The sequence below is a fragment of the Trachypithecus francoisi genome, unplaced genomic scaffold (genome assembly GCF_009764315.1).
Source record: "Trachypithecus francoisi isolate TF-2019V2 unplaced genomic scaffold, Tfra_2.0 Lachesis_group3, whole genome shotgun sequence".
Lineage (NCBI taxonomy): Eukaryota > Metazoa > Chordata > Mammalia > Primates > Cercopithecidae > Trachypithecus > Trachypithecus francoisi.
In genome coordinates this window covers 6,792,906-6,808,729 of record NW_022681468.1, presented here as the reverse complement: position 1 = coordinate 6,808,729, position 15,824 = coordinate 6,792,906, and the positions used below count along the sequence as shown (strand labels likewise).

The following is a 15,824-nucleotide window of genomic DNA, read 5'->3' as shown; positions in this document are numbered from 1 at the left end:
GGATCACGAGGTCAGGAGATTGAGACCATCCTGGCTAACACGGTGAAACCCCGTCTCTACTAAAAATACAAAAAAAAAAAAAGCCGGGCGTGGTGGCGGGCGCCTGTAGTCCCAGCTACTTGGGAGGCTGAGGCAGGAGAATGGCATAAACCCTGGAGGCGGAGCTTGCAGCGAGCCGAGATCAGGTCACTGCACTCCAGCCTGGGTGACAGAATGAGACTCTGTCTCAAAAAAAACAAAAAAAAAGGAAGGGAATTTATTGCTGTAACTGGATACAGGGAGAAGGCCAGAGATAATTCCACCAGACCAACTTGAAGTGTTACAATTTTCTTAGTGCTTATATAGGTTGGGGTTATGTGCCTACCTGCAGCACAGCATTTGCCTAAGTCTATTGGTAACTAAATTTGTTTCAACTAGAAGGTCAGAGGCAAAAAAATGCTTGCGGGAGACAGGCCCTCGGGGATGGAGGTCTTTGATTTCATAAGAGCCTGATAGATTTTTCTAAGATATGTGTAACACACCAACTTACTGTGACCTGGGAAAGGCTGCTGAGGATGTCTTCAACAAAGGATATGGCTTTGGCATGGTGAAGATAGACCTGAAAGCCAAGTCTTGTAGTGGAGTGGAATTTTCTACTTCTGGTCATGCTTACACTGATACAGGGAAAGCATTAGGCAACCTAGAAACCGAATGTAAGGTCTGTAACGATGGACTTACCTTCACCCAAAAACGGAACACAGACAATACTCTTGGGACAGAAATCTCTGGAGAATAAGTTGGCTGAAGGGTTGAAACTGAGTCTTGATACCATATTGGTACCGAACACAAGAAAGAAGAGTGGGAAATTGAAGGCCTCCTATAAATGGGATTGTTTTAGTGTTGGCAGTGACGTTGATATAGATTTTTCTGGACCAACCGTCTATGGCTGGGCTGTGTTGGTCTTTGAAGGGTGGCTTGTCGGCTGTCAGATGAGTTTTGACACAGCCAAATCCAAATTGTCACAGAATAATTTCGCCCCGGGTTACGAGGCTGCAGACTTCCAGCTGCACACACATGTGAAGGATGGCACTGAATTTGGAGGTTCTATCTACCAGAAGGTTAATGAGATTGAAATGCCAGTAAACCTTGCTTGGACGGCTGGAAGTAACAACACCGTTTTGGCATTGCTGCTAAGTACAAGCTGGACTGTAGAACTTCTCTCTCTGCTAAAGCAAATAATGCCAGCCTGATTGCACTGGGTTCTACTCAGACCCTTCGACCCGGAGTCAAGTTGATCCTTTATCAGCTTTAATCAATGGAAAGAACTTCAATGCAGGAGGTCACAAGGTTGGCTTGGGATTTGAACTGGAAGTGTAATGTGGTTTGAGGAAAGCATCAGATTTGTCCCTGGACGTGAAGAGAAATGAACCCACCATGTTTTGGCCTTACAATTCTTCTGTGAAATTTCAAAAGTGTGAACTTTTTATTCTTCAAAAAAAATTGTAATCCTCCCAACACTGAAGTCTAGGGGTTACGAGTCCCTCCTGAGGGGAGGTGCTGGAAGGCACTGTGGTGTTTGTGCCTCGTTTCGGTTCAGTTCCGCAGTGTTATTAAATGTGTTCCTTGGCGACAGTGCTGTGTCGTGTCAGAGGAGACGAGCTGACCCTCCAGTTTGTACCTTGTGTCCTGCAGGCTCACACCATTTTTTTCATGACTTTGTAATATATTGGTCTCTGTGCTATTGTGGAATCTTTGATTTTGCATCAGAGTAAAATAAAATAAACCGATCACATTTGGAACATTAGAAAAAAATGCTTGCTAAGTGTGATTAAGCTGTGTGGGCCCCAGAACCTTCCAGGCCTGCCTCCTGTAGCACCAGAGTGATTATTTATATCTTCTATTCTTTACAGCTTGGTCCCGAGAGCTGCCTTAGACTCTCCAATGAATCTATTGAAACAGTTGCCTCTGTTACCTTGACTCGTCTCAGATTTTGTTGACCCGAGGTAGGTCCTGGCACTAGGGATGTTAGACTCTATTATTTTGACTTGCTCCAGGTTAGGGAGAAGCCCATGCAAGGCTTCTATTGACCATATGTTTCCTTTCTTGCTTTGAAGTCTGAGCACCAATTTCCCTAGGTTTAACCATTTGCTCAGTGTTAAGGCACTGTGGAAATTTGTGTAACTGGGGTGCTGTGCAGGCCTGTCGACTGTCATGGAGGCCCATCTGTGTGATTGTCAGGGAAAACTGGCCTGCCACAGTTGTGACAGACCAAACGGCTTCGAAAAAGCCAAAACTATTTACCAGCTGGTCCTTTGCAGAAAGTGTGCTGACCCTTGTTCTGCGGGAGTGTCTTTTCTGTTTTTCACTGCCTCTAATTAATTTCTTAATTTTGAAATAATGTATTTTATGTTCTCAAGATTTTGTTTTGTTTTGTTTTCCAATTGCTCTTATGCAAGATCTTCTTGACTCTCCTGAGAAGGTCTCTACGATTCCCTCCTTTAGATATGCCACATTCTGACTGCTCAGCCTGGCGGAGACCAGTGGGGAGGCTGCAGCCTTTAAACTTCCCAACATCCCTGAAATGTCTGCTCACATTCAGAGGCCTGGGCCTTCCAGCCTCATTGCGCATGAAGTACCGGTGGCTCCCACAAAGGCGTGGCTGCCAGAGTCCCCCCGGTAATTGTGAGACAGCAGGCAGGAGAAAGTGACCCGGAAGTTTCTTCCCCAAAGCTGATGGTGAACGGGTCCCCAGGTTGGGAGCTGATGACTAGCTGGGAGCGAGGAGAGATTCTGGCTTTCCCAGGTGTGAGTTGGCTGGGGCTTCCATTCCCGGTGGCCTCAGGGCTTCTGGGAAGGGCAGGGGCTCCAGGGAGACCCTTAGGCTCTCCAGGATGGCTGGCTGGTTGTCTCAGGCATGTACTTGGCTTAGTTTTCTTAATTCAATTAAGTGGGGACATTAAGTTCCCATAAAGTGGGAACACTCAGACTTGGTTCCAGAACAGCAGGCCTGCTCCCGCCCAGTCCTATGAGACAGCCAGGTGGGACGGGGACCCTTGAGAAATTCCAGCTAGCCTGCCCACTGAGGTGGAGCCTCGGGAAGTTCACAAGGTTTGCAGCAGGGAGGAGCCTGGCCCCTCCTCTTCCTGCGTGGAACCTGGGATTCCAACTGCCTGGCGGGAAGCAGTCTAGCGGAGGGATTCTGGCCTTGCGAGAGGAAAACCAGAAAATGGGGCTCTTGAACCCCCGTGCTCACCCGCTCCCGCCCTGTGGAGTGTACTTTTGTTCTCAATAAATCTCTATTTTTGTTGCTTCATTCTTTCCTTGCTTTCTTTGTGCGTTTTGTCCAGTTCTTTGTTCAAGAGGCCACGAACCTGGACACCCTCCGCCGGTAATACGAGGGCCTCCTTCTCTCCTTGCGAACACTGGCACTAAGAAGTTGCCCTCCACAAGACAGGTAGCAAAGATTTTCCCCCAGCCCCATCTGGCCATGCTTCTTATTGATGGATCCAGATCTCTAAGTCACCCCAGCAGAAGGCTGGAGTGCTCCCTGGTATGACCACAGGGCCTTCATTCCAGAATCACCCCTCCTGCTTTCAAAGCCAGTAAAACAGGATCTTAGGGAAAGTCACTTTTGAGTGGAGGAGCCTGAGAGAGGTGAAGTGAAAATAAACTCCAGGGTGGGCGTGGTGGCGCACACCTGTAATCCCAGCACTGTGGGAGGCCAAGGTGGACGGATCACCTGAGGTCAGGAGTTCAAGACCAGCCTGGCCAACATGGCGAACCCCCATTTCTACTAAAGACAAAAAAAATAAGCTGGGTGAGTGTGGTGGCGCACACCTTTAGTCCCAGCTGCTCGGGAGGCTGAGGCACCAGAATTGCTAGAACCAAAACCAAAAAAAGCTCCAGCTGTGAACCACAGACCATCTTCACGGTGTGCAGGCCAAGATGGACCAGAAGTAAGTTCTCTTTCCTGCCAGATAGAACACAAGCAGGAGCTGTGGTTTCCAAAAATGCCCGCACACACAGGCTAGTGGTCCCTGACCCTCCCAGGGCACTGCTTGGGTTGGAATGGTGGCGCCCACGCAGGATTCCTTCAATTCTGCACTGTCACAAGCCCACAGGGCTGGAGAGGCTGGCAGTACAAAGAGGAATGAGACTCTCCTGCTGGTCTCATGAAGTTCACAGCCTAGTGGGGGAGCCTGCAAGTAAGAAGATATGTCTAACGCAGGAGGGCAGGAGTGTGACCCTGAAACAGTGTAGAGGAGCCTGCAGCCTGTGGTGAGGGAGGGTGGTGCTGAGATGTCGGGGGGAGACCCAACACATAGCGGTATTGAAGACGATTTGCCAGGCAGGCTAAGGCAGCGGGCAGTGCAGAAGAGGAGGCAGACATACGCTGAGGCGCTCGAGGCACATTACATGAATGGATGAATGAAGGAAAACTAGCCGTGCTGTGTTTAAGGAAAACAACTGCTGGTAATAACTGAGTTGGATAATGAGATTAATGGTGTGAATGAAAAAGGGGTGCAGGGTCACAGGTGGCCCCCCAAACCCCTGAGACATCTGTGGTTGTCTAAGCATGCTTTACTTTGGATTCTGGCATGCATTTATAATTCACTTATGCTGGTTAATATGAACCAGACATGGTCTTATTGGTGAATCATCAAAAGCAACTGTGTTTCTTTCCATTATTTGTGGTGAGTTTCCTTTTGGCAAACACTAAGTAATGGAGAAGATGGTCCATGGGGCTGGCTCCTCAGCAGTGACCCCAGGGCTGGAAACTTCAAGAACTGGGAAGGCAGTCCAGGGCCTTAGAGTCTGCAGAAATATATGCTCATCTGGCTCTTATTCCAGTCGTCTGTGTGACCTCGTGGGGCCTCAGTTTCATCACTCTCTGAACAAGTAGGTTGGATGAGATGGCCTTTGAAGACTTTCTAGCTCTGTTATCTGTGGCTCTGTGGCTATCCTGAACCCCACAAACAGCCAAAATCATCTTTCCTGCCTCCCTTACGAATGGGAATTCCAGCCCAGGAGTGCTTGGAGGCATGGGTCATCAGCCTGACTGAGTGTCCTGCACCCACACACATCAGATGTCATGAAATCACTGACTCTGGCAAGGAATCTTTCCAAATCCTAGGATGGGTGACCTCCAGAAATAAGTCATTTGGGGGAGCCACGTGTCCAAATGTTAATTTTCTTTTAATCAGAAGAATGGAAAACAAGAATTCATGTACTTTTAAGGAATAAAGCCTTTGTTCAGAAAATGCAAAACATGCCAAATAGACTGTGGTTTCAAATTACGTTTCATTAAGGAAGGAGGGGGAGGCGAGGGGGAGGGCACTGAAGAAGGGCAGAAAAGGCCTTTCTCGGATCTACTTTGTGTGGACATCAGCATCTCATCTGAGCCTCAGCAGCACCTGCCAGATGGGCTTTAGGATTCCCACCTGCCAGAGCAGGAATGGAGATCAGAGAGGTGTGAGCCGGAGGATTAACACAAGGAGCCTCTGACTCCCCAAGCATCCCGGGGTCTGTTAGGCAAAGACCAATGCCCACTCAGGTGGAAGCAGGGCACAGGATAGGATGTGAGTGGTCCCAATCTGTCCTCTCTCAGCCCTTCCTGCAGCTCATGAAGCCCTCTGATGAACAAACATCAGATGCAAGAAACAACCTCTCCAGGAACAAGATGGTAACAACTTGTCAGACTTCAAGGCAGCAGGGAAAATACCTGATCTGGAGATCAAAGTGGGCCACATGCTGAAAGAACATCAATAAACCAGGCGAACAAGCAGGCCTGTATCCCAAGGTCTCAGCGCAGGACTTTGATAGGCAGCGACCAGGTGTTAACCTTGCCTTTCCATAGCACAGCTGGAATGTCTCCGGGTGACCTGAGGCTTGTCCATTTTAGTAATTTTTAGGATGCAACAAGGCTCTCCTGTAGCAAAGAGACCACTCTGGAACTTGTGAAGAGAAGGACAAATGAGGTTATGACAGGGTAACACCCTCAGGGGCTGCTACCAGGGCTGTAGGAGATCACGCTACCCTTTCAGTTTTGACAACTCTGGGCTTAAACACAGGAAGGAAAGCAGAGATGCTACAACCAACTTCTAGGGAATTCTGATGACCTGCACACGGTGAGGGAGGTGCAGGGAGACAGGGAGAGAGATAAGCACATAGAGACCCAAACTGCAACCTGTGACACTGATGTTCAACCCCAGAAAACTAGAATGCATGGGCAATGGGATTAAGAGTCAGAAAAATACTGCTTGAGACTTGGCTCCACCGTTTACTATATCTTGGAAAAAACCACACACAGCCTCTCCTGAATCCTGGAGAGGAGGAAAATAGCGACCCTTCGTTGCCCTCCTAACTGCTAGACACTGACAAATGCCTTAAATGCTCTTGTTCAGATCATTTTTTAAAAGGTAGCTGTTAACGTTCTATAACACAGGGGGGAGGCAATAGTGCCCATACTGGTAATGCATGAGGAACTTTGTCTTCCTTTTTTTTTTGAGACAAGAGTCTCACTCTGTCTCCCAGGCTGGAGTGCAAGATCTCGGCTCACTGCAACCCCTGCCTCCCGGGTTCAAGCGATTCTCCTTCTGCAGCCTCCCAAGCAGCTGCGATTACAGGTGAGCACCACCATGCCCGGCTAATTTTTTGTATTTAGTAAAGACAGGGTTTTACCACGTTCGTCAGGCTGGTTTCGAACTTCTGACCTCAGGTGATCCACCCGCCTCAGCCTCCCAAAGTGCTGGGATTACAGGCGTGAGGCACTGCGCTGGGCCGGAACTGTGTCTTCTTACACAACAAGGAGTGAGACCCTGGAGGATTTGGGGCTTCCAGCCAGCAGTGAGGATCACTAACCTTTAGGAAAGATGGGAATTTAAAAACCAGAGACAACCTGGAGGAACTACTTGACGCTGTGTACGGTAAAGGTGATTTTTCACAGGCTGTGGTTTTGGGGCGCCCTGTGGGCTCTCGTGGAGCTGGGGGAGATACTTCCAATACTGATATCGCCCCAAAGCTGCAACTCGCCGTCCCTGCCAGGGCTCCTTATGTACAAAGAGAGGGAATCAGTCGTCAGTGACCTCGACGCCCCTCGGATCAGGGATGCTCCGAGTCCGAGGGAGCAGGGTGCTCAGCAGGGCCGGGTGATGGGAATCATGGGGCCATCGAGCACGGACCCTGGCTTCCCCAGTGGCCTCTGTGAGCTGTGGGGTCAGGCGGGGACTGCAGGAGCGTCCGCGCGGGTAAGGAGCGCACGGCGCCACGTGCCCGGCCGGCGCCCCGCCCCCACCCCGGCCACGCCCCTCGCGCGCCCTCAAAAAATCACGCCCCTCAGCCACGCCCCTCGCGTCCGCCCCGCCCCTCGCAGCCTCAAGCTCCGCGCTCCCGGAGGCGCGGACGGTGGGGCCCCGCGCCTTTTGTGTCGGGCTTTGACCGCCGCGCGCGCTCATTCACCTCAGCGGCCGCGGGCGGTGGGGCGCACGCGCGCGCAGTCGCCTCGGCGGGCGGTGGGGCGCACAGCAACGCGCGTATCCTAGCTCTCGGCTGCTGGGCTGAGACTAGCCCGCACGCCCGCCCGCCTCTCCCTCGAGGACTCGGAGCCGCCTGCGCGCTCGCCAGGGGCCGCCGCCCCGAGTCTCAGGCGGACGCGCACGCGCTCCCGCCGCCCGGACCCCAGCCGGCTCGCCCCCTCCCACTCCCCCTTCCCCGGCGGCGGCCCCCAGGCACGCGCCCGCGCACACGCCGGCCCGGGCACGCGCCCGCCAAGATGGCAGGGGCCGGGGCCCAGCTGTCAGTCGCCGCCGCCGCGGCCCTTCCCCGCAGCTAGCGGCCCCGACGCCCGCCCGGAAAAGATGAGCCCCCGCTGCCCCCCGCAGCCCAGTCAGACGCGGAGCCGCCGCGCCCGGGGCCGGCTCCCCCGCTAGCGCCCGCGCCCAGCGCCCCGCCGCCGCCGCCGCCGGGTCGCCCCTGGTCCGGCGCGCCCGTCCCCGGCAGCGACAATGAGGTGAGTCGGGGCCGGCGCCTCGTGGGAGGCGGCAGCGGCGAGCGTCGGAGGGGCTGGGCTGGGGGCCCGCGGTGCCCCCGAGGGCGGGAGGGGGGATCCAGAGGCCTGGGGGCGTCCGGAGGACCGCGGGGGCTCTGCAGAGATTCGGGGGCATTCAGAGCGCGGGAATGGCTTCGCGAGAGTCGTGGGGGCGTCTGGAGAGCCGGGAGGGTCTGCGGGGCTTGTGGGGGGTGGTGTTCTGCATGGGGCAGGCGGCGCTGGCCTTGGTTGCTTGTGGGGTCCTCTTAGGCTCCGGGGGGCCTGCGGCGGCCTAGGAGGCAGACCCCCGCGGGCAGGTGTGGCCGCGTCGCGACCGCGCGAGGACCGAAGTTGGCGGAAGCCCCCGTTCGGTGCCTTCCAGTCCGGAGGAGGCTGGCCTGAAGCCCCGAGGCCTTGCCGAAGCCTCCCCTTGCCAGCTCCCAGAGCCGCGTTTGGGCTTTTACAGGGATAGTTATCCCTTGGCTTGGAGTCGGTCACCCGCTTCGTCTCCCAATTCTCAACCCCCCTTTTTTTCCTTCTGGCACGCCAGTAAAGTGCAAGACCCCCAAATGTACCACTCACTGATGTATCACCCAGCTGGGGAGCCTGCTAGTTATCAGGCCAAGAAATAAAACCTTGCTTCTCCCAGAAGCCCGGTGCCCTCTCCTAGTCCCTAAACCCCCCCTTCCTCTCCAGACCCTGTCGTGACTTTTTTGGGGTAATCACTTTTTTTTTTCCCATTTTTGATTTTACTTTCTAAACACGTATCTCGTAAAAACTGTAGTTTGTAACTATAGTTTCCTTTTGTCTGTTTTGTATTATTTATGTCAATGAAATAATACAGTATTCTTTTGTGTCTTGTGTTTTTCAAGATGTTTTCGAGATCCATCCATTCCGTTGTAATCGTTATTTGTTCATTTTTGTTGGTCTGTAGTATTCTGTTGTAAGAATATACCACAGTGTACGCATTCTACTGTTAGTAGGCATTTTAGTTGTTTCTAGCTTTGTCGGCTATTAATAATGCTGTTATGGATATTGTTTGTCTCTCCTGGTGCATTCATTTCTATTGGGTATATATCTAATAGAATTTTTAGGTCAAAAGATACGCATATCTTTAGCATTAGCAGTAAACACCAAGTTGCCAAAGTGGTTCTACGAGTTGACATTCTAATCAAAAAGTGTGTGAGAGTTCTTGGTGCTTCACATCCTTGTCAACACTTGGTATTGTCAGTCTTAAATTTTAACCATTCTGGTGATTATGAAATGATATCCCATTGTGGTTTTAATCTGCAGTTTCCTGTTGATTGATGAGGCTGAACATCTTTTCATTTTTATTTAGTATATTTTCTGGAGTGCCTGTTCACATATCTTGCCCACATTTCTTTTGGGTTTTTGTTTGTTTGTTTTGTTTTGTTTTGAGACGGAGTCTCGTTCTGTCACCCACGCTGGACTGCAGTGGTGCGATCTCGGCTCACTGCAACCTCTGCCTCCTGGGTTCAAGCGATTCTGCTGTCTCAGCTTCACAAGTAACTGGAATTACAGGTGCCTACCCCCACACCTGGCTGATTTTTGTATTTTTAGTAGAGACGGGGTTTCACCATGTTGGCCAGGCTGGTCTCGAACTCCTGATCTTAGGTGATCAACCCGCCTTGGCCTCCCAAAGTGCTGGGATTACAGGCGTGAGCCACCACACCCAACCTCTTTTGGTGTTTACGTGTCAAGAAAATAGTTTCCTGTAAAATATTAGAAAGCTTACATGTGTTTTCCCTTTTACATATATGGTTCACCTGGAATTCATTTTTGTATAACATAATGTGGTTATGTTAAATTTTATTTTTACTTAATACCATTTTTTTTCAGCACCATTTATTAAAAAGATAATCTTTTCCCCATAACTCTGTTGTACCACCTTTGTCATCTTCCAGTTTTCCCTTTGGAGTCATTTTCTTTCTGCCCGAAGAATACTCTTTAGTATTCTTCAGTGCGGGTCTGGCAACAAATTCTTAGTGTTTGTCTAAAAACATCATTATTTATTCTTCACTTTATTTAAGTTTTATTAAGATATAATTCACATACCTGGAAATTTTCCCATTTAAAGCCTATGGTTGGCCGGGCACGGTGGCTCACGCCTGTAATCCCAGCACTTTGGGAGGCCGAGGCGGGTGGATCACGAAGTCAGGAGATCAAGACCATGCTGGCTAACACGGTGAAACCCCCCCTCTACTAAAAATACAAAAAATTAGCTGGGTGTGGTGGCAGGCACCTGTAGTCCCAGCTACTCTGGAGGCTGAGGCAGGAGAATGGCATGAACCCGGGAGGCAGAGCTGGCCGTGAGCTGAGATCATGCTACTGCACTCCAGCCTGGGTGACAGAGCGAGACTCCGTCTCAAAAAATAAATAAATAAATAAAATAAAGCCTATGGTTTAGTGGTTTTTAGAATATTCAGTTATGCAACCATTACCACATCTAATTTTAGAACTTTTTTTCCATTTGTGAAGTGTCTTTTTATTGGTTATAGAACTCTTGGTTTGCCGTTGTTTTCTTTTAGCATTTTAAAAAGTTAATTCACTTTATTTTTCTTGTATAAAAATCCTTAATTGTATAATAGCCAGAGCTGGAGCCTGGGCTCTGGGTTCTCTGCACTAGAGACTCTGGTCAGTGAATTCCTAGTTTCCTAATAGGTAGACTTGGTGAATACGGTCTCCTTCCAGAGGTTGGGGGTCAGATAGCTGTGAAGTCTTACAGATGACATTAGCAGTGGCCTTGGTGAAGTTGCCCAGGGTGGCAGTGCAGCCCCTGACTGAGGTGTGGCAGTCCTTAATGCCAGCCATCCTCGGCAGCTTTTTGGGCACAGAGATCAAGATGAAACCATTGTCTCTGGGTGGAGATGAGGTGTACCAGCACAGAGCTGCAGTGGTCTGTCACCTTGCAAGAAATGCTGTGGGGCTTGCCAGTGTTGTCTCCTGAGATGCCTCTCTGCACGGGGACAGTGGAGAGCTTGGCAAAGATGATGACTCCTTGGATGGTAGTAGCTACCGACTTGGAGCATTTAACACCCATACCAACATGGCTATTTTAGTCCCCAATGGCAACAAGTGCCTTGAACGTGGACCACTGGCCAGTGCAAGTCTGCATTTTTACTGGCATAATCTTAAACTCATCTTTGAGGGATGCCCCCAGGAAAAAGGCAATGATCTCAGCCTCCTTGATGGGCAGGGAGAAGAGATAGAGCTTCAGGGACTTGATCTTCATGTCCTTGACTATGCTGCCCAGTTTGATGATGGGGAGCTACTCCTTGGCCTTGGCCTTGCCACCACCAGCTCCATGGCCGCAGCCTTCACCCTGGATGCCACTGCTGTGGCCTCCCATTTTTGGGACCTCTAGGCCCTGCCACTGCACTGGTCTCATTTGCCATTTGGTGTTTTCTTGGAGAACTCTTTTAGCATTTTAAAGCTATTTCATTATCTATGACTTAGTTTCTGTTGAGAAGTCACTTGTCAGTCTGTTGTTCCTTTGAAAGTAGTCTTTTTCGCTGGCTGTTTTTAAAGTTCTCTCTGTCTTTGGTTTTCAGCAATTTTTGTTTACTGTCCCTAGTATGGATTTCTTTTTATTTATAATTAGAGTTTTTAGGGATTCTTGAATTTGTGGCTTCATGTCTTCCATTGGTTTTGGAAATCATCAGCCATTAGTACTTCAGTTATTTCTTCTGCCACATTTTCTCTTACCTTTCCTTCTAGGGCTACAATGATATATGTGAGACCATCGGTTCCCAATTTTTTGGCACCAGGGACTGGTTTTATGAAAGAAAATTTTTCCATGGGAGGTTAGGGGGTGGTTTCGGGATAAAACTGTTCCACCTCAGATCATCAGGCATTAGCTTCTCATAAGGAGTGCACAACCTAGATCCTTGCATGCACGGTTCACAGTAGGGTTCATGCTTCTATGAGAATGTAATGCTGCAGCTCATCTGACAGGAGGCAGATTGCAGGCGGTAATGCTCGCTCATCTGCCATTCACCTCCTGCTGTGCGGCCTGGTTCCTGACAGGCCACGGACTGATACTAGTTTATGGCCAGGGGTTGGGGACCTCCATGTGGGTCCATTTCACTATATCTTCTATGTCTCTTAACTGTTTCTCTGCGTTTTACATGTTTCTCTCTCTGTTCTTTATTCTGGTTATCTCCTTCTCACTAACTGTCTCTCTCCATCCCCCCTCCTCTGCTGTATGTAATCTGCTATTTAAACCATCCATTGAGTTTTTAATTTCAGGGTTTTAAAATATTGTTTTTAAATTTCTTTTTTGTTTTTTATTATTATTTTTCAGAGTCTGAACATTCCTTTGCTCAGGCTAGAGTGCAGTGGCTCAGTCATGACTCTCTACAGCCTTAAACTCCCACCTTTGCCTCCCAAGTAGCTGCTACTACAGGCACACACCCCCATGCCCAGCTTTTATTTATTTATTTATTTAAGTGACAGGGTCTTGCTGTGTTGCCCAGGCTGGTCTCAAACTCTTGGCCTCCAGTGATACTCCTGCCTCAGCCTCCTAAAGTGCTAGGATTACAGGCATGAGCCATTGTACCCACCTGATTTTTATATTTCTGTTTGTTTCTGTTTTATAGTTCTAAGCTATCTGCCAAAATTATCAATCTTGTCTTTTATCTCTTTTAACATAGTAAGTGTAATTATCTTAAAGTCCATGTTCAATTATGGCAATATCTGTTAGTTGTTTCCGGTGTCTGTTGCTGTTGATTTTCACTCATATTGTCTTGTCTCCTTATGTGCCTAGTGTTTTTTTTAAATGTGTGGTAAACATCATATTTGCAAAATTATTTGTAGGAATAATTTGAGACCTAAGATGATGCTTTTCTTCCAGAGATAATTCACATTTGCTGTTGTCAGGCACATGGGAGCACTTACAAGCTGGGATGCCTTCAGTACAGTTTCAGGAATTGAAATATCTCTAAGCTGAGCTGCAGTTCTTGTGAAGACAAACCTGTTCTGTTCACTTTTCCTCCTAATGTTTTCTTCTTCGCCAGCACCTTTACTCTCCACTCCAACACCAAACTTTTAGCATTCCCTTCAGAATTGATAAACACCCTTCAGGAAAATTAGCCTCAAACACTGAGCTCACCTTCTCAGGCTCTGACTTGCTTTCTTCCCCCATGCCTCCAGGCAGGTATTTCTTACATTTTTCCCAGCTTTTCTAGTTCTTTTTAGGTAGAGGATTGTTCTGATTTCCTTAGTCCACAGTTACTAGCAGTAAAAGTCCCTGATTTTTGCATTTTTAGGAACAGTTTGAGTCAATATTCAATTGTGGAGATTCATGCTACCAGATTATGGAAGCTGTAGAGAACAGTGACACCTTTTTTCTTGTGTTCTGTCCTAATTGTATTAGATTATCTCTGCCAGTTTGTGAAATGCTTTTGGAATCAAGATGACTTTAAGAATAAATCTTTAGCTCCCCTTAGTACATAATTAATTGAAAAAATAGCAGTGTAGCTCAGGTCATTACTATAAAGCAAAATATTTGGGGGGGCAGGTACTTTTATCTCCTTTCCATGGTTCCTTTCTCCTGTCTTGATTTCCTTATTTATTTGATAAAAATTATGCTCTAACCAGTCCTGAATAGAAATGTATTTTTTATTTTTATTATTATTATTTTTTTTAGACTGAGTCTCACTCTGTTGCCTGGGCTGGAGCACAGTGGTGCAATCTCAGCTCACTGCAACCTCCATCTCCTGGGTTCAAGTGATTCTCCTGCCTCAGCCTCCTGAATAGTTGGGATTACAGGCACCCACCACTACACTCAGCTAATATTTTGTATTTTTAGTAGAGATGGGGTTTCCCTATGTTGACCAGGCTGGTCTCAAACTCCTGACCTCGTGATTGACCCACCTCGGCCTCCCAAAGTGCTGGGATTATAGGCGTGAGCCACCGCGCCCAGCCAGAACGTTTAATTTTTGAGTCAACAATAGCATAAGAGCATTCTCAGATCTCATTCTTTGGGATCTGAAAAAGTCCCAAAGACTTTTTGGCCAGGCACGGTAGCTCATGCCCGTAATCCCAGCGCTTTGGGAGGCCGAGGCAGGCAGATCACCTGAGGTCAGGAGTTCAAGACCAGCCTATCCAACATGGTGAAACCCTCATCTCTACTAAAAATACAATAGTTAGCCAGGCGTGGTAGTGGGCGCCTGTAATCCCAGCTGCTTGGAGGCTGACGCAGCAGAATCACTTGAACCTGGAAGGCAGAGGTTACAGTAGGCTGAGATCTTGCCATTGCACTCCAGCTTGGGTGACGGCAAGACTCTGTCTCAAAAAAAAAAGTCGTGGATGCAGAAATAAAAGTTCTTAGTGGTTTTTCCAGAATGAAGAACCATTTTTTCTTTTCTTTTTTTAAAGTCAATCATTTTTTTACACAGATTTTTAAATTGCTACAGTTTAACATGGTTCTCTATTGCAGACTGCTTATAGTTAAATACCTGTACATGTATATTTACCTGTACCTGAAGTACTTGGCTTTAGTACATGGATTTAAATGATTCCAGGGGGACTGTTCATTACCTTTGTTGTCAATTGATTTGATTTGATTATTTGTAAGCAATGTGTTTTACCTATGATAACACTTTCCTTTTTGTTCAGTCCTAGATTTTTAAAATGAAAGTAGCATATTATTTCTCTTGATATATACTCTCCTGAGAGTATATAGATATGACCTATTGCTAAAAGTCTAAAGTGTAACATCCAAACAGTGTTCCTTTTGGAGCATCTCAGGAAGCCGTATGCTGGAGATGCATTCTAACAAGTGAGCTAAACACTCGAGGCACATGTCCACTTATTTTAGTGAAAAAGTGCTATTGAATCAACTTATTCAGATAATGAAGTCTAAGTCTGAATTTTTCTTTATTTTCTAGACGACTGCCTGAATTCTTGTTTCTCTTTTTCTAACAGACTCTATTATGTATTTTCATATTTTCATTGAGAAATCATTTTTTGAAGGCTTACTGTTGTCTGGTACTGGATTAGATGGGGTAAGGAGGTGGAAAGAACTAGACACTCCCATCCCCCACTCTCACCACCCATCCACAAATAATCCCCATACCTAAAAGATTTACAGAAAATTACTAGGTCTTTCTGCAGTTGAAAACAAACAAATAAAAAAAAGTCCCACATATACACAATATGCAATCTATTTCTACTTATATATTCGAGTCATTTATCTATCAGGAACATTCTCTTCTGTGAACATTTTCCCTATCTGCTTTTTATCTTTTAAAGATTTAGATACGGAAGTTAAAAAAATTTTAGGTCATTAAGTTTTGTTCCTGATGATTTTTCCATATTTCTGACATTTAGGATATTGCTCTTCTAGAATTTTAATTATTAAACTTTTTTTTTTTCAGTTATACATGAAGTTGGCCCTCTATATCTGTCGATTCTGCATCTGTAGGTTGAACCAACCTTGGATGGACATTTTTTTTAAAAAAAAGGATGGTTGTATCTATACTGAACATGTACTGACATTTTTTCTTGTCATTATCCCCTAAGTAATATAGTATAACAACTATTTATATAGCATTTCCATTGTATTAGGTGTTACAAGTAATCTAGAGATGATTTAAGGTATATGAGAAGATATACCTGAGCTATATGCAAATATGACTCCATTTTACATAAGGGATTTGAGCATCTGCAAACTTTGGTATCTGAGATGGGTCCTGGAACCAGACTCCTGTGGATACTGAGTATGACTGTATAACAGTTTTAAAAATTCATTCTTCAGATGGTCTGAAATATGAGGTAGAGACTGAAATTACATTTT

General features: G+C 47.3%; 1 protein-coding gene and 1 pseudogene across 2 annotated transcripts in view; both read left to right on the top strand.

Annotated features, from left to right (window-relative positions):
• The first annotated feature begins 270 nt into the window (after window positions 1-270).
• Window positions 271-1,390, top strand: LOC117071397 (annotated as a pseudogene).
• A 5,970-nt stretch (window positions 1,391-7,360) lies between these two features.
• EVL (Enah/Vasp-like) overlaps window positions 7,361-15,824 on the top strand; it is a 180,833-nt gene continuing 172,369 nt past the window's right edge. Inside the window, exon 1 of one of the 2 annotated variants that reach the window (XM_033191347.1) lies at window positions 7,361-7,987. In XM_033191347.1, the coding sequence (XP_033047238.1) occupies window positions 7,983-7,987 (5 nt within the window). In that variant the 5' untranslated portion in view covers window positions 7,361-7,982. The remainder of the gene's footprint in view (window positions 7,988-15,824) is intronic. The other variant, XM_033191343.1, reaches the window with a different exon arrangement.